This window comes from Notamacropus eugenii, chromosome Y, assembly GCF_028372415.1.
Source record: "Notamacropus eugenii isolate mMacEug1 chromosome Y, mMacEug1.pri_v2, whole genome shotgun sequence".
NCBI classification, from domain to species: domain Eukaryota; kingdom Metazoa; phylum Chordata; class Mammalia; order Diprotodontia; family Macropodidae; genus Notamacropus; species Notamacropus eugenii.
The window spans coordinates 3,235,550-3,251,351 of record NC_092880.1 but is presented as its reverse complement, the minus strand read 5'-3'; the positions used below and the strand labels follow the sequence as shown (position 1 = coordinate 3,251,351).

Below are 15,802 nucleotides of genomic sequence, written 5' to 3'. Positions count from 1 at the left end.
GTGTGCTTCTGCTTTCCAAGTGGAGAGGGAACTGCCCTAAGTTTCAGGTTTTTCATGCAGCTCTTTTCAGAAGTAGTTTTAGAGACCTGTAAGTTTTTGGCTCTTACAACGTGGTATGGTCTAAGGAGAGGTATGTTTACTACTCTCCTGTACTGTACACTGCTTTGTGAGCAGCCAAAGGCATTCTTTTGAACTCTGGAACTGTGAACAGGGTCCCCTCTCCACTCAGGCCATGAGCTCTACTGTTTTAGTGCTCCTCCTTGCACTAGGACTAAGACTTACTGATGCCACCCAGATGCAAGACAAGCAATGCCACCAAAGGGACCTCTGTAAATCTTCTGACCCGTTATCCAATCCTCTTACTGTCTGTGGGCTGAAAGGTCTGGAATCCAACACCAGTCTCATTAATTCTGCTGATATAAGACCTGCTCCTGTTTTACTGGGGCCTGGTCTGTACTGGTGCACCCTGCACTGGACTACACTCGTCTCTCACCCTGGTACAACAGACCTTCCCATCTGACTTTCAAAGTTGTCATGGACTAGAAAATTGTTTCACTTGTTGTTTATCTAGGTTCTGGTGCTCTCAAATTTATTTAGAGTAATTTTTAACGTTATTTGGAGGGTTTGGGGGAAAGCTCAGTTGCGTCCCTGCCTTTACTCTGTCACCTTGGCACTGACCAAGTGTCTGTGCTTTAAAAATAATAAAGAATTTAAGTATTAAAAAGTATTGATAAATAATAGTACTTTGATTAGTCATCAAGACCATGTAGAAAAAAAGTGAATAAAATCAATTAGGATGAAAAGATTGGAAAGTGACATCATTGTCAACAGTGATGGGAGTGGTCATGCTGGTGACATTAGGGACACAACAATACTTTTAAAATGATATATCAGAAGAGTTAGAAACATTGTTAATGTTAGATGAAATTTAACAGAGATTTTTAAATGATATATCTGTCCCTGTAAATAACTCTCCCAAGCATATTCACAGAAATTGTCCACAAAAAACAATTATTCTTGTATGAAAACCTAACCCCAAAACATATTTCTTCTCATTTTCTTGTCTTCATAGGAACGGAAAGAGGGTGCAGAACAATTTTGTCTTTATTCTACATGCTGTTATGCTCTACAAGATTGAGTCCCTGTTTCCCTTTCCATGAGCCATGATGAACACTGACAGCAATCAGAGTGTTGTGACCACATTTATACTCTTAGGATTCACAGTTTATCCAGAGCTCAAAGTATTCCTTTTCCTGGTGTTCCTGGCCATGTATATCATCACAGTCATAGGGAATCTTGGCGTGATCTTAATCATCAGAGTAAATCCCAAATTTCATATTCCCATGTACTATTTTCTTAGCCATTTGTCCCTTGTAGATTTCTGTTACTCTTCCATTGTCACACCAAAGCTTTTGGAGAATTTAGTTATAAAGGATAAAAGCATCTTTTACTCCAGTTGCATGCTACAATATTTCTTGTCTTCTACTGCAGTGGTTATGGAGTCCTTCCTACTTGCTGTGATGGCCTATGATCACTTTGTGGCCATTTGCAATCCCCTGCTCTACACAGTTGCCATGTCTCAGAGACTTTGTGCCCTGCTGGTGGCTGGATCCTATCTCTGGGGCATGTTTGGTCCCTTTGTACTCCTATGCTTTGCCCTACAATTAACTTTCTCTGGCTACAAAATTATCAACCACTTTTTCTCTGAATATACTGTTCTTATTTCTGTTTCTTCCTCAAATATCCATGTCCCACACTTACTGCTTTTTGGTTTTGCTACATTCAATGAGGTGAGTACCCTGATCATCATCCTTGCCTCTTACACTTTTATTTTTGGTACTGTAATAAGGATGAAATCAGCCAGTGGGAGGCGTAAAGCCTTCTCCACTTGTGCCTCCCACCTGACAGCCATCACCATTTTCCGTGGAACCATCCTTTCCTTGTACTGTGTTCCCAATTCCAAAAACTCAAGGCGTACAGTCAAAGTGGCCTCTGTCTTTTATACAGTAGTGAACCCCATGTTGAATCCCCTAATTTACAGTTTGAGGAACAAAGACGTGAAGCAGGCCTTCAGGAAACTGATATATAGAAATGCTTTTTCTCATTGATCATGCTTGTCTCCATGTCATTAGATCATTAGAGCTTGATAGATGAAATATAATCCATTTTTGCAACCTCATTTTTAAAAATAAATTAAGGGTCATAAAATGGGGGGTAATATAACAATAACAACAAAAAACTTGCCCAGAATCACAAAGTTAGATTATCATAGTGATCAAGTGAAAGTTTTAAGCTCCTGATTCTTAATTGAGTGTTTTGTCTAGTATACCACACTGTTTCTCATTGTATTTCTATACCTGGCACATACATTGACGATGAATAAATCAGGTGATTCAGCAACTAATCCCTGCAAGTATTCTGTGGAACATAGTGCCTCTTATTTTTATAATCATGATATTGACATTTTGCAGCTGAAAATTCACTTTTCCTGAAATTTGTTTGCTTCAGTTACAAGTCTCCTATTGATTCAAAAAACAGCTTGATTTAGGGAATGATGTCACAGGATGCTGGAATCCTATCAGTTGCAAGAAATGATCCTAAAATAACTCACATAGGTTGACTTCATGCAGACAAAATCAGCTTTCATTATGTGATACTTCAAATGGAATGGAAAATATTTCATTCTTATGTGACTTCAATTTAATTTTACTTTTTATTTTCATGAGTAATCATAAATTTGCTTTCCCACCCACACAATCTTACAATTAAAAAAGAAAACACATGCAATACAACAATACCAACTCAAAAAAGTACTTTTTAAAACGATGCCTGAAATTCTTATCTTGGAAATATGTTTTGCATGATGTCATATGCTTGTCATCTCAGTGAGTGCAAAAGGTACTGAAGGAAGGGAGAGAATTTGAAATTGATCTTTGTTAATGAATTTTTTTAAAAATAATAAAATCCTAACAGCCATATTCAAAAATATATGTCTCATTCTCCATATTTAATTCATCACTATTCTAGAAGGACGTATTTAGCATGCTTCAACACTAATGTTCTAGAATTGAAGTTAGCCATTTAGTGTCTTTGAAATGTTTTTGTCTTTATATTTTTGCATCTTTCCCAATCTTTATAGTTAACACTAAGAATATTTTTCCCCTTAATATCCAAGCAGGTAATATCTGGACCCCTACTGTTTTCTCTTCTCATCACACGCATGTAATTACATATTCATGTGTACATGTACACACATTCATTTGAACACCTACTTATTACACATGTTTATACATGTACCTATATACACACTATTGATATGTTTAGACAGGTTGCATGAATCTTCACACACATAGAAGTACACATATATACATACGTGCTTACATATGGGCTGTGATTGTCAATGTTGTAAGATAAAGATTTAGAGAAGAAACGGACTTTACTGATATTACAGATTTTATAGCCCAGCATTCTCTTTACTTTGATGGAGAAATAGGCAGAGAAAAAGTAAAGGATTTGCTAAAGATCACATAGCTAGTAAGTAGCAAAAGGTTTAAAACTGATGCAAAGTAAAATGAACAAAACCAGAACATTGTACACAATAAGAGTGACATTGTGATAACGTTCAACCATGTATCATTTTGCTACTCTGAGCAATAAAATGATCCCAGACAATTCCAGAAGACTCATGATGAAAAAAAAGCCATTCACCCCAAGGCAGAGAACTATCGAACTCTGAGTGCAGACTGAAATAAAAACGAATATTTTCTTATTTTTTGTAATATGCAAATATTTTCTAAATGATTTCACATGTATAATCATTATCATATTGCTTTTCTTCTCAGTGGATGGGGTAGGGACTGAAGAAAAAAGAGTGCAGAATTTGATTTTTGTTGAAAATGCTAAAATAAACAAATTATGAATTTTTAAAAGAAAATTCTGAAATAGTTAGGGTAAGCAATATGGGAAGAACATGCTGCCATCATATTTATACAATGACAATCCCACTCCTGACAACTTAAACAGTCTAGAGAGTTATGGAAAGTGCTTTTTAATTACCTCAAAACAATCTAATTCATTCTCTTCCTTCTAAACTCATTATTTTCCATATGCATAAAATACACATAGCCTTTATCATTAGCAATTTGACTGACATAGACTGATAGACAGGAAAATAACAATAAAGAGATGTATAAACAGGTATATACAAGTATATAGGTGAGGTAACTAGAAGACTCAGTGAATAGAGCACCAAATCTGGAATCAGGAAGGACGGAATTCAAATCTGGCCTCAGAAACTTGCTAGTTGTGTGACCTTAAACACCTCACTTAACATCTGTCTGCCTAGGAAGCAGCTAGTGGCTCAGGGATTAGAACGTTGGTCCTAGAGTCAGGAAAACCTGACTTCAAATCCAGCCTAAGAGGGTTACCAGTTGTGTAATCCTGGGCAAGTCAATTAACTTCTGTTTGCCTTAATCTGCTGGAGAAAGAAATAACAAACGACTGTAGTATATTTGCCAAGAAAATACCATGGATTGTACAGAGTGTAAGGTCATGAAGAGTCAGACACAAAGGGATAAAAACAACAACAAAAACAACAGCATAAAAATGTAAGGAATAAAACAATTCCTACTCAGAAAGACCTTCCCTTGGAGGAGAAACAAAGTCCGACAAATACATGTAACATAAATGTAAAATTAGCAAATATAAATACATTAAAATTATTTAAACACAAGCTACTTTTAGAAATGATAATGAATGATAGAGATATCTTAGAAATCTATTTTACATGTGTACATATATATGTGTGTGTATCTGTTATATACATGAAAGATAGATATAGGAATATAAATTAGATATAGCTACAAAAATAGATAAATAATTAAGACCAATTTTACGGGCTGGCCATCCAATAGAATATCATAATTTGGGCTATAGGTATTTTCTATTTTCTTAATATTTTTCTATGTTAATGACTGTATTGATAATGCACTTTTTGTTTATTATTAATGTTAGTTTGCTTCTTAATAGGAAGACCTTTCCCATCCATTAATAAGTCCATGTGACCTGTTTAAATCACGTGGAAGCCTGAGTCACATGAGTCAAGTCACGTGGAACAGGGAGGGTGGAGCAGGAAAAGGCAGAACTAGAGCAATGCTGAGAGGAAGGTAGTCACAGAGCAATAAGAGGTGGGAAAGGAAGCAACTAGTTTGAGTGGGAGAGCTTGTTTGTGATTTGTTTAAGGAAGTTGGTTTGTGGGAAGTCTAACACAAGGAAGGGTTGGGGATGGTTGTTACTGTGTATAGATTTCTTTGTTGCTGCAATGGATTTGGCTTTCTGTTGTTGGGATTTGATTTTATGATATTTAAAGAAATGTTCTGTTCTGTCTTCCATGTGGAGAGTCTCTTGAATTTAATGATTCAGAATTGTGCTGGGATATTCATGGTTGTTGCAGGCCTTGTGAATATCACATTTGTACAACAATGATTAAGCTTTTGATCCATTATGGGCTTAGGGATCTCCTTGTGATCAGTTTATGATGTTATAGAACTCAAATTTTATCATCACAGTGTCATCTGAAAACAGGAATCTCTAAGGACTTCATCATTGATAGAAAATAATACTTCTATTCTACCCCAGACAGTCTCTACAATATGAAAAAAACTCCTTTAAAATGTTTCCCTATATAAAATCTCTCTCTTGACCATGATAATCAGAATATCATATTAAGAAAACGTCTCATGACCAGGGAAGACTGGAAGGTTGACGGGGAGGGATATGTTCCACAGGGGTGGAGGAGCATACAGTGCACAGCACAGGGCGTCCCTGCCACCACAGGGTCGAACAGAAAAGTCCCAGGGTGGACTGAGGCAGTGGTAGCATGGTGGAATCTCAAGCAAAACACCCCAGGATGAGGGTCCAGCAGAACTGAGCAAGTGAGAGCTGTGGACCCTCAGGTGTCTGCAGCAGCTGCTCCTGAGAGTAACAGTCTCCTGACTGAATGTCTGTAAGCAATCTACTTGAACTTCCAGAAGCCAAAATGGCCGAGTAATAGATAAATACCATCTCCCCTCCCCTTGTTGACCTTGAAAGAACCATAAAATACTTTCCCCCAAATATCCAGGATCAGTGGGATCAGCAGAAGGAACAAACAGTCTCTTAGCACCTCAGGTTAGGAAAAGTGCTAAGGAGTATCCCTTCAGTGATGTAGGACCAGGAATGTCCCAGAGAGGCCCACCTCAGTGAAAGTGGAGGAGAATTGAAGCCACAGCGGGGTGGAGTCTCACAACCACCACCGCCAGGACTCCAAGGGTGCTGCAGCGCCCAGGGGAAACGGGAAGACACTAGGGCAGCTGTGATCACCAATGACTAAGCTTGCCTTTGCTCTAGTTCAGTTGAGGAGAGAACTCCTCTGGCCAGAACACACCTTCTCCCAGAGTTAACAAGCTAGCTCCAGGGCAAATCCAGGGAAACACAAAATGACCTCTCTTGGCCTCTGGTTTCTCACACCAGCCAGCTCAGCACCAGGTTCCTTAGCTTCTAGCTGAAAGAACCAGAGGCCACACACAGGAAGTCTCGTCATCAAGAGTAATAAGCAAAGCAGGAAAGAAAAGATCACAGAATATTTCCATGGGGACAAGGACCAAAACAGGAATACCAAAGAGGTCAGCATTGAGACTGTACTCGCATGTGAAACTTCAGAATGGATTAAGAACTGCTCGAAAGTACAAAGAGCACTCTTGGAAGAGCTGAAAAGTCACTTTCAAAGCCGAATTAGAGAAATAGAAGAAAAACTTACCAATGATTTTAAAAGTATGAAAAAAGAATTCACTGAATAGAACAGCTCCTTATAAAGGAAAATTGGACAAATGGGAAAGGAAGCATAAAACCTAAGTGGATAAAATAATTACCTAAAAGAAATGATTGGAAAGATGGAAAAGGAGATGCAAAAGTTAACTGAAGAAAGCAATTTGATAAAAATTAGAATTGGGCAAGTAGAAGCTAATGACTCTATAAGACGTCAAGAATCATTTAAACAAAATCTAAACAATGAAAAGATAGAAGAGGGCAGCATAGTCATTAAAAGAATTCACAGTTCCCCTCCAGAAAGGGATCCCAAATTAAAAACACAAAAGAATAACATCGCCAAATTCCAGAACTTTCAAGCAAAAGTGAAAATACTACAGGCAGCCAGAAACAAACCTTTCAAGTATAGAGTATACTTTCAAGTATACGTTGCAGCTTCTACATTAAAAGACTGAAGGAACTAGAATATGATGCTCCATAAGTCAAAGGAGATGGGAGTACAAACAAGGATCAATTACCCCGCCAAGCTGAGTGTAATATTTCAGGCAAGGAGATAGACATTCAATTTGGTTCAAGGAGGGAACAAGAAATTTAATTAAGTATATAAATCCAGCCAGCTCTATAGGCAGTAGGAGGTGAAGGGGGTAATAAAGGGGAGGGGAGATTAGAAGGAAGGAAAGAATTAGTAAGGGCAAATGGAAGTAAAACAGAGAGGCACTGAAAAAAGGAAGGGAAGACTGAGGGAGGTGGTTGTCAAAAATTAAAACTCTATTGTGGAAGGGAAGGGAAAAGTGAGAACTAAAAGCACAAATAGTGGGAAAAGGGGTTGAGGGAAAGACATAGATATGTGTGTGTGTCTGTGTGTGTGTGTGTGAATGGGATGTGGATATGAATGTGAATGGGATGAACTCTCCCACAAAATGGAGATGGGTAAGATAATTTATTAAAAACCATAATCCAACAATATGTTGTTTACAAGAAATACATTTGAAAAAGGGGTATATATGCAGGGTAAAGGTAAAAGGTTGGAGTAGAATATATTGTGCTTCATCTAATGTAGAAAAGTAAAGGTAGAAATCCTAATCTCAGGTAAAGCAAAAGCAGAAATAGATCTATTGAAAAGAGATAAGGAAAGAAGCTATATCCTGCTAAAAGGCATTATAGACCAGGGAGCAATATCATTACTAAACATATATGCTCCAAGTGGTATAGCATGCAGGTACTTAGAGGAGAAGTTCAGGGAGTTATAAGAAGAAATAGACAACAAAACTATACTAGTGGGGGACCTCAACCTCCTGCTCTCTGAACTTGATATAGCTAACCTCAAAATAAGCAAGAAAGATGTTAAGGAGGTGCATAAAACTCTCAATAAGTTAAATATGAGAGATCCTGGAGGAAATTCAATGGGGATAGAAAGGAACACACCTTTGTCTCAGTGGTTCATGGCATATACACAAAAATAGACCATGTACTATAGCATACAACCTCACAATTCAGTGCAGAAAGACAGAGATAGTCAATGTATCCTTCTCATATCATAATGCAATAAAAATTATATGTAATTAAAGGCCATTGAAAAATAGACCAAAAATTAATTGCAAATTGAATAAACTAATCCTAAAGAATGAGTGGATTAAATAAGAATTCCTAGAAACAATCAACAACTTCATTCAAGAGAATGACAATAATGGGACAACCTATCAAATCTTATGGGATACAGAAGCTTTATATCTTTGAATGTCTACATGAATAAAAGAGAGAAAGAGGAGATTAAGAAAAAAGAAAGAAGAAAACCAAATAGACGGTATCAAAAATGAAAAGGATGAACTCACCTCCAATAAGGAGGAAATTACAGTAATAATTAGAAATTACTTTGCCTAACTGTATGCCAATAAATTCGACAATCTTAATGAGATGGATGGTTATTTAAAAAAATATGAATTGCTCAGACAAACAGAAGGGGAAGCTGCATACTTACATAACTCCACCTCAGAAAAGAAATTGGAGAAGACATCAATGAACTCCCTGGGAAATAATCTCCAGGGACAGAGGGATTTGCAAGTGAATTCTATCAAACATTTAAATAACAGTTAATTCCAATACTATATAGACTATTTGGGAAAACTGGGGAAGAAAGAGTCCTCCCAAATCCTTTTTAGGATACAAATATGGTTTGGATGTGTGTGCTCATCCCTCGTTGCTGGAGAAGACCGTGTCATCACAGAAATAATTACATGACATGCACTTGACTTTGTTTTGAGTGAGGGAGGGCTGTGCAGGGCACCAGCCTCAATTCCCCTCCAGAGTCATCTGAATCCAGTGACCAGATATTCATCAGGATGACTGGAGATGACCCAGGATAAGGCAATTGGGGTTCAGTGACTTGCCCAAGGTCACACAGCTAGTGAGTGCCAAGTATCTGAGGTGAGATTTGAACTCAGGTCCTCTTGACGCCTGCACTGGTGTTCTATCCATTACACCACCTAGTTGCCCATGGTTTGGATACCTAAACCAGGAAGAATCAAAACTGAGAAACAACGTTATAGTCTAAGTCCTCTAATGAATAAAGATGTACAGTTTTTAAATAAGGTATTAGCAAAAAAGAATACAGCAACTTATGACGAGAATAACACATTATAATCCAGTGGGATTTATACCAGGAATGCAGGGCTGGTTCAATATGAGGAAAACTATTAGCATTATTGATCATGTCAACAACAAAACTATTAGAAACCACGTGATTTTCTCAATAGATGCATAAAAAGCTTTTGACAAAATACTGGAGAGCACAGGAATAAATAGAACTTTCCATGATCATAATAATCAAAGTCGACCTAAATCCTTCAGCAAGCATTATATGCAATGGAGATAAGGTAGTTGCATTCCCAGTAAGAGCAGTGGTGGAACACGTATGTCCATTATCACCACTATTATTCAGTATGGTATTAGAAATTTTAGCTGTAACAATAAGAGAAGAAAAAGAAACTGAAGAACTTAGAACAGGCAAAGAGGAAACTAAGTTATCACTCTTTACAGATGATATGATGATATACTTAGAGAATCTCAGAGATTCAAGTAAAGAACTACTTGAAATAATAAACAACTTTGGCAAAGTTACAGGTTTCAAAATAAACCCACACAAATTTACTGCATTTCTATATATTACTAGCAAAGCCCAACAGTAAAAGATAGAAAGAAAAATCCAATTTAAAGCTAAGGTAGACACCAGAAAATATTTGGGAGTCAACCTGCCAAAACAAACCCATGGACTATGTGAACAAAATTGCAAGACACTTTTAGCACAAATAAAGTCAGATCTAAATAAATGGAAAAACATCAGTTGCTCGTGGGGAGGGCGAGCCAATATAATAAAAATTACAATGCTACCCAAATTAATTTACCTATTCAGTGCCATACCAATCACATTACCAGATAATTATTTTCTGGAGCTAGAAAAAATGATAACAAAATTCATCTGGAAGAAGAAAAAGTCCAGAATACAAAGTGAACTGATGAAAAGAAATGCTAGGGAAGGTAGCCTAGGTCTACCAGATGTAAAACTGTATTATAAAGCAGCATTTATCAAAACCACTTGGTACTGACTAAGAAACAGAAGGGTAGACTACTGGAATCGGTTAGGTACTCAAGACACAGTAATCAATGAATATAGTAATCTACTGTTTGATAAATCCAAGGACCCCAGCTTCTGGGATAAGAACTCACTGTTTGACAAAATTTCCTGGGCAAACTGGATAACAGTGTGACAGAAACTAGGCAGAGACCAACGCCTGACATCGTACACAAGAATAAATTCCAAATGAGTACAAGATCTAAGTATAAAGATTGATAATATAAACAAATTAGTGGAGCAGGCAAGAGTGTATAAGCTACTTCTAGAACGATCGTTGGACTAACAAGAATTGCCTTAGAATGCCAAATTTCTTAACTGTGTGAAAATGGGTTACTTAATTTTTTGAGTCTCAGTTGGTATGTATGGCTATAAAATTTGAAAACACACACACAAACACAAACACACACACACACACATACACATGCACGGTTATATGCCTATCTATCTTAAAGGAGTCCAAAGAAGAAAGTTCCTTTTAAAATTTAAGGCATCAAATAAATAAACAACCATGTTTACATACTTTATTTAATTAAACAACATTTTGCCTGGAGCTATGGTGACGTTTTCAGGCCCGCACAGACAAATTTAGGCTGCAAATATTTCCAGTGCCTAACTCATGGTTGAAAAGGTCTTTATATAAATAAAACCCATTTTGGGTGTGCTTTAGCGAAATATTCTTCACGTGGTTATTCATCAAAGACATTTTCCAAGCTCTAATAAGTTAATTTCAAGTGGAAATACCTCTCGTGTTAATAAGTACCCTGGCCCATGAAAAACAAATTCCTGATTCCTGTCATCAGATACTGAGTATTGCATACACACGCACACACACACACACACACACACACACACACACAACACTGATGGGCTGCAATGAGCTTATAAAGGAGCAGTTAGCAATTCTTAAAAACGTGTTAACACAGACAATAAAAATGGTATCTGTGTATCTTTTAATAAAATGTATGGGGGATTTTCAGTTCCAGGAGCCCAGATGTCGAAATGATTGGTAATTGCTATCTCCCTTCCCTTGTTGAGCTTGACTAATCCAGAAGAATTTCCACAGGAAAAGCCCTGGAAGAGTGGGAGCAGCAGAGGGGAAAACAGACTCAGCCCCTGAGGCTAGAAAGATGGCTTTTGCTGTGGCAAAAGGGGACCACTGCAGAATCAGAGAGCTCGCAGACAGCCCCACCTCAAAAAAATAGGAAAAGATCCTGAGCCCCAGCGGGGTAAAACCAACAACTGCCAACACTAGGACTCCAGGCATGCCTCAGCACCCCAGGGGAATCAGGCAGACATTAGCTAAGACAGGATCATTAACCACCGATCTTGCCTATGCTCTAGCTCATCAGAGGAGACCTGTTGTAGCCAGACCACCCCACACCCACAGTTAACGAGCTAACTTCAGTGCAATTGTGGGGAAACCCAAAAGGACCTCACATGGACTCTGCTTTCAAACACCAGCCACCCTACCACCAGGTAAACTGAAGCATTTATGCTTCTAGCTGAACGAACCAAAGTCCACTTCAAACATAGCCTCAAGTTTTAGACACAGGAACTGTGGAACAGAGCTCCCTGTGCAATAGATGCAGAGATCTACTTTAAAAGCCAGGAAAAGGGTTATTATCATGAAGAAGAAGCAAAGCAGAAAAGAACATGGAATCTTTCTATGGGGAGAAGGACCAAAACACAAATACCAAAGAGGTCAGCATGGAGATTGTACTCCCATCTGAAACTTCAGAAGAAAATATGGACTGATCTCAAACACAAATATCATTCTTGGGAGGGTTCAGGAAGTATTTTAAAACTCATGTTTTTTAAGGACTTTTTAAAGTTTGTTTTAAGTTTTCAACATTCATTTCCACAAAATTTTGAGTTCCAAACTTTCTCCCAATCTCTCCCTTCTCCCCACCCCAAAACACCTTGCATTCTGATTGCCCCTTCCACCAATTTGGCCTCCCCACTAACACCCCTTCTTTCCCTTATCTCCATCTTCCTTCTTCTCCTGTAGGGCAAGATAAAATTCTATATCCCCTACCTGTATTTCTTATTTCCCAGTTGTATGAAAAAAAATTCTCAACATTTATTCCTAAAACTTTGAGTTTCCACTTGTCTTCATTCCTCCCTCCCCACCCATCCCTACTGAGAAGGTAAGCAATTCAATATAGGCTACATATGTGTAGTTTTGCAAATGACTTCCATTACAGTCAGGTTATGTAACACTAACTACATTTCACTCCATCCTATCTTGCCCCCCCCCATTTATTCTATTCTCTCTTTTGACTTTGTCCCTTCCCAATTGTGTATACTTCTAATTGCTCCCTCCTCCCATATGCCCTCCCTTCCATCATACCCCCCACTCAACTTATCCCCTTCTGTTGGGGTGTAAGCTCGGTTTTCAAGTGAACATTCTCAGGGCAGGTAAAGGTGAGGGCTTCTAAACCTCAGAGCTCTCACGAGGCCCCCCAGGGAACAGCTTGGAATTGAGGAGTGAAACACGAGCTGTCTTGTTTTTCCACCTCTTCTCAGTGGAAACTTGCTGGGGAGAGCATCCCATCCTTGAGATTGGTCCGTGGTCTGAGCACACCTGTTGTTAATTGGCTAAGGGGCTGAGAGCACGCACGGTGTCCACGAGCGAACTATGCAGCTGGGAGAGCTTAAATGGGGACAGGAAAGCCTGAGGGTTCCTTTTTCCTTACTCCTCGGGAGGGAGAAGGGAGCTCCAGGAGGGGCCCCCGCGCGGAGCACTAGCCCTGCATACTGAGAGGGGGAGGGTTCCTCTCTCCTCCAGAAGAAGAAGGGGCCTCCATGGGGATAACTCGTCTTGCATGCTGACATGTAGCTGGTATCCGGGAATAAAGCCTACACTTCTGTTTGACTCTGGAGGTCTCTTCTCTCATTACGTTTATCTGGCTGATCACCAAAGACCTAAGTTAGGTAAGAAGGACCTGGCAGCCCACAGCAGTTAGGCCGGACACCCTTCTCCTCTATTTTCCTGTGGTGTAAGATAGATTTTCATAAAAAATTGAGTGTGCATGTTTTTCTTTCCTGGAGCCAAATGTGATGAGAGTAAGCTTCACATTTTCCCTTTCTCCTCCCCTCTTTACCCCTTCATTGGAAAAGCTTTTTCTTGCCTCTTCTGTGAGGGATAACTTGCCTCATTCCATTTCTCCCTTTTTCCTCCTAATATATTTCTCTCACCTCGTAATTTTATTTTTTAGATATGATTCCTTCATATGCAACTCACCCTATGCTTTCTGTCCCTCTGTCTGTCTGTCTGTCTGTCCGTCTGTCCGTCTGTCTCTCTCTCTCTCTCTCTCTCTCTCTCTCTCTCTCTCTCTCTCTCTCTCTCTCTCTCTCTATATATATATATATATATATATATATATATATATATATAAAACATTCATATATTTATATATATGTATCTGTTTGTGTGTGTATATATATTACCTCCAACTACCCAGATACTGAGAAGAGTTTCAAGAGTTTCAAATATTTTCTTTCCATGTAATAATGTAAACAGTTCAACTTCAGTAAGCCCCTTGTGATTTCTCCTTACTCTTTGCCTTTTTATGCTTCTCTAGATTCTTGTGTTTGAAAGTCAAATTTTCTATTCAGCTCTGGTCTTTTCATCAAGAATGCTTGAACATCCTCTATTTCATTGAATGACTATTTTTCCCCTGAAGTATTACACTGTGTTTTGCTGGGTAGGTGATCCTTGGTTTTAATCCCAGCTCCTTTGAAATCTAGAATATCATATTCCAATCCCTTCTATCCCTTAACGTAGAAGCTGCTGGATCTTGTGTTATCCTGATTCTATTTCCACAATACTCGAATTATTTCTTTCAAGCTGTTTGCAATATTTTCTCCTTGACCTGGGAACTTTGGAATTTGTCTTCAATATCCCTAGGAGTTTCTCCTTTTGGATCTCTATCAGGTGGATTCTTTCAATATTTCCTTTGTCCTATGATTCTAAAATATCAGGGAAGTTTTCCTCGATAATTTCATGAAAGATAATGTCTAGGCTCTTTTATTGATCGTGGATTTCAGGTAGTCCCATAATTTTTAAATTCTATTTCCTGGATCTATTTTCCAGGTCAGTTGTTTTCCCATGAGATATTTCACATTATCTGCCATTTTTTCATTCTTTGGGTTTTGTTTTGTAATTTCTTACATTCTCATAAAGTCGTTAGCTTCCATCTGTTCCATTCTAATTTTTAAAGGACTGTTTTCTTCAGTGAACTTTTGAACCTACTTTTCCATTTGGCTAATTCTGCTTTATAAAGCATTCTTCTCCTCATTAACATTTTGGACCTCTTTTCCCAGTTGAGTTAGCCTATTTTTGAAGGTGTCATTTTCTTTGGCATTTTTATGGGTCTCCTTTAGCAAACTGTTCACTCACTTTTCCCGATTTTCTTGCATTTCTCTCATTTCTTTTCCCAGTTTTTCCTCCACCTCTCTTACTTGATTTTCAAAGTCCTTTTTGAGCTCTTCCATGGCCTGGGACCATTGCCTATTTATTTTGGAGGATTTAGATGCAGAATCCTTGAATTTTATGTCTTCCTCTGACAGTAAAATTGTTCTTCCTCATGGGAAGGATGGGAGAGAATACCTGTTTACCAACCTTTTATAATCTTACTTTTTTCCCTTTTGGGGGGCATTTTCCCAACTATTTCCTTGACTGTTGACTTCTTTGTCAAGTGTAGGGTATTCTCTGGGGGCTGGTAAGTTCTCAGTTACTCCAAGGTGGTACAGTGCAGGGAGATGAGTTTACTCCCTGGCCTGGCTTATGGCTGAGGTTCAGATCAGCTGCTCAGTTCCCTCATGGACTTCAAGCTGAGCCCTACAACCATGGAACAATGGACTCTGCCTGATGCCTGCCACAACCTGAAGGGCTACCTGCTGCTTCTGCTGCCTCTGCCTCCGTCACCACCACCTGGGGCTGGGGCTAGGGGAGTACCCTGCTCCCTTGTCACACAGGTGAAAAAGACCTCTCACTGAACTTTGGCGCATGTGGGTTAAGGGATCTGTGTAGCTTCGCTGCAGCTGCTGGCCTGAGGCCTGCTCTGGCCCTTTTCCTCCTAGCACCGTGTGGCCAAGACGGAGCTGCAGTCAGCTCCACGTCCAGGGCAACGGACCTTTCCTGTTGGCCTTCCAGGTCACCCTGGACTGGAAATCATCTCTACTCCATCATTCTGTGGTTTCTGCTGCTCTAGAATTTGTTGTTAGTCTTTTTTACAAGTATTTTTTGGGCTGTGGGGTAAGTACTAGACTATGTGCATCTTTCTACTCCATCATCTTGGCTTAACCTTAAAACCCAAATTTGAGAAATAGAAGAACAATTGATGAATTACTTTAAAAATATGA

The 15,802-nt window shown here is 38.7% G+C and overlaps 1 protein-coding gene and 1 pseudogene across 1 annotated transcript; one reads left to right on the top strand and one right to left on the bottom strand.

Annotated features, from left to right (window-relative positions):
* LOC140516707 (olfactory receptor 5W2-like) overlaps positions 1 to 15,802 on the bottom strand; it is a 226,340-nt pseudogene that overhangs the window by 95,042 nt on the left and 115,496 nt on the right.
* Positions 1,164 to 2,108, top strand: LOC140516664 (olfactory receptor 5D14-like). The gene has a single exon (XM_072627658.1). It carries the CDS (start codon positions 1,164 to 1,166, stop codon positions 2,106 to 2,108), a length of 945 nt encoding a protein of 314 aa, XP_072483759.1.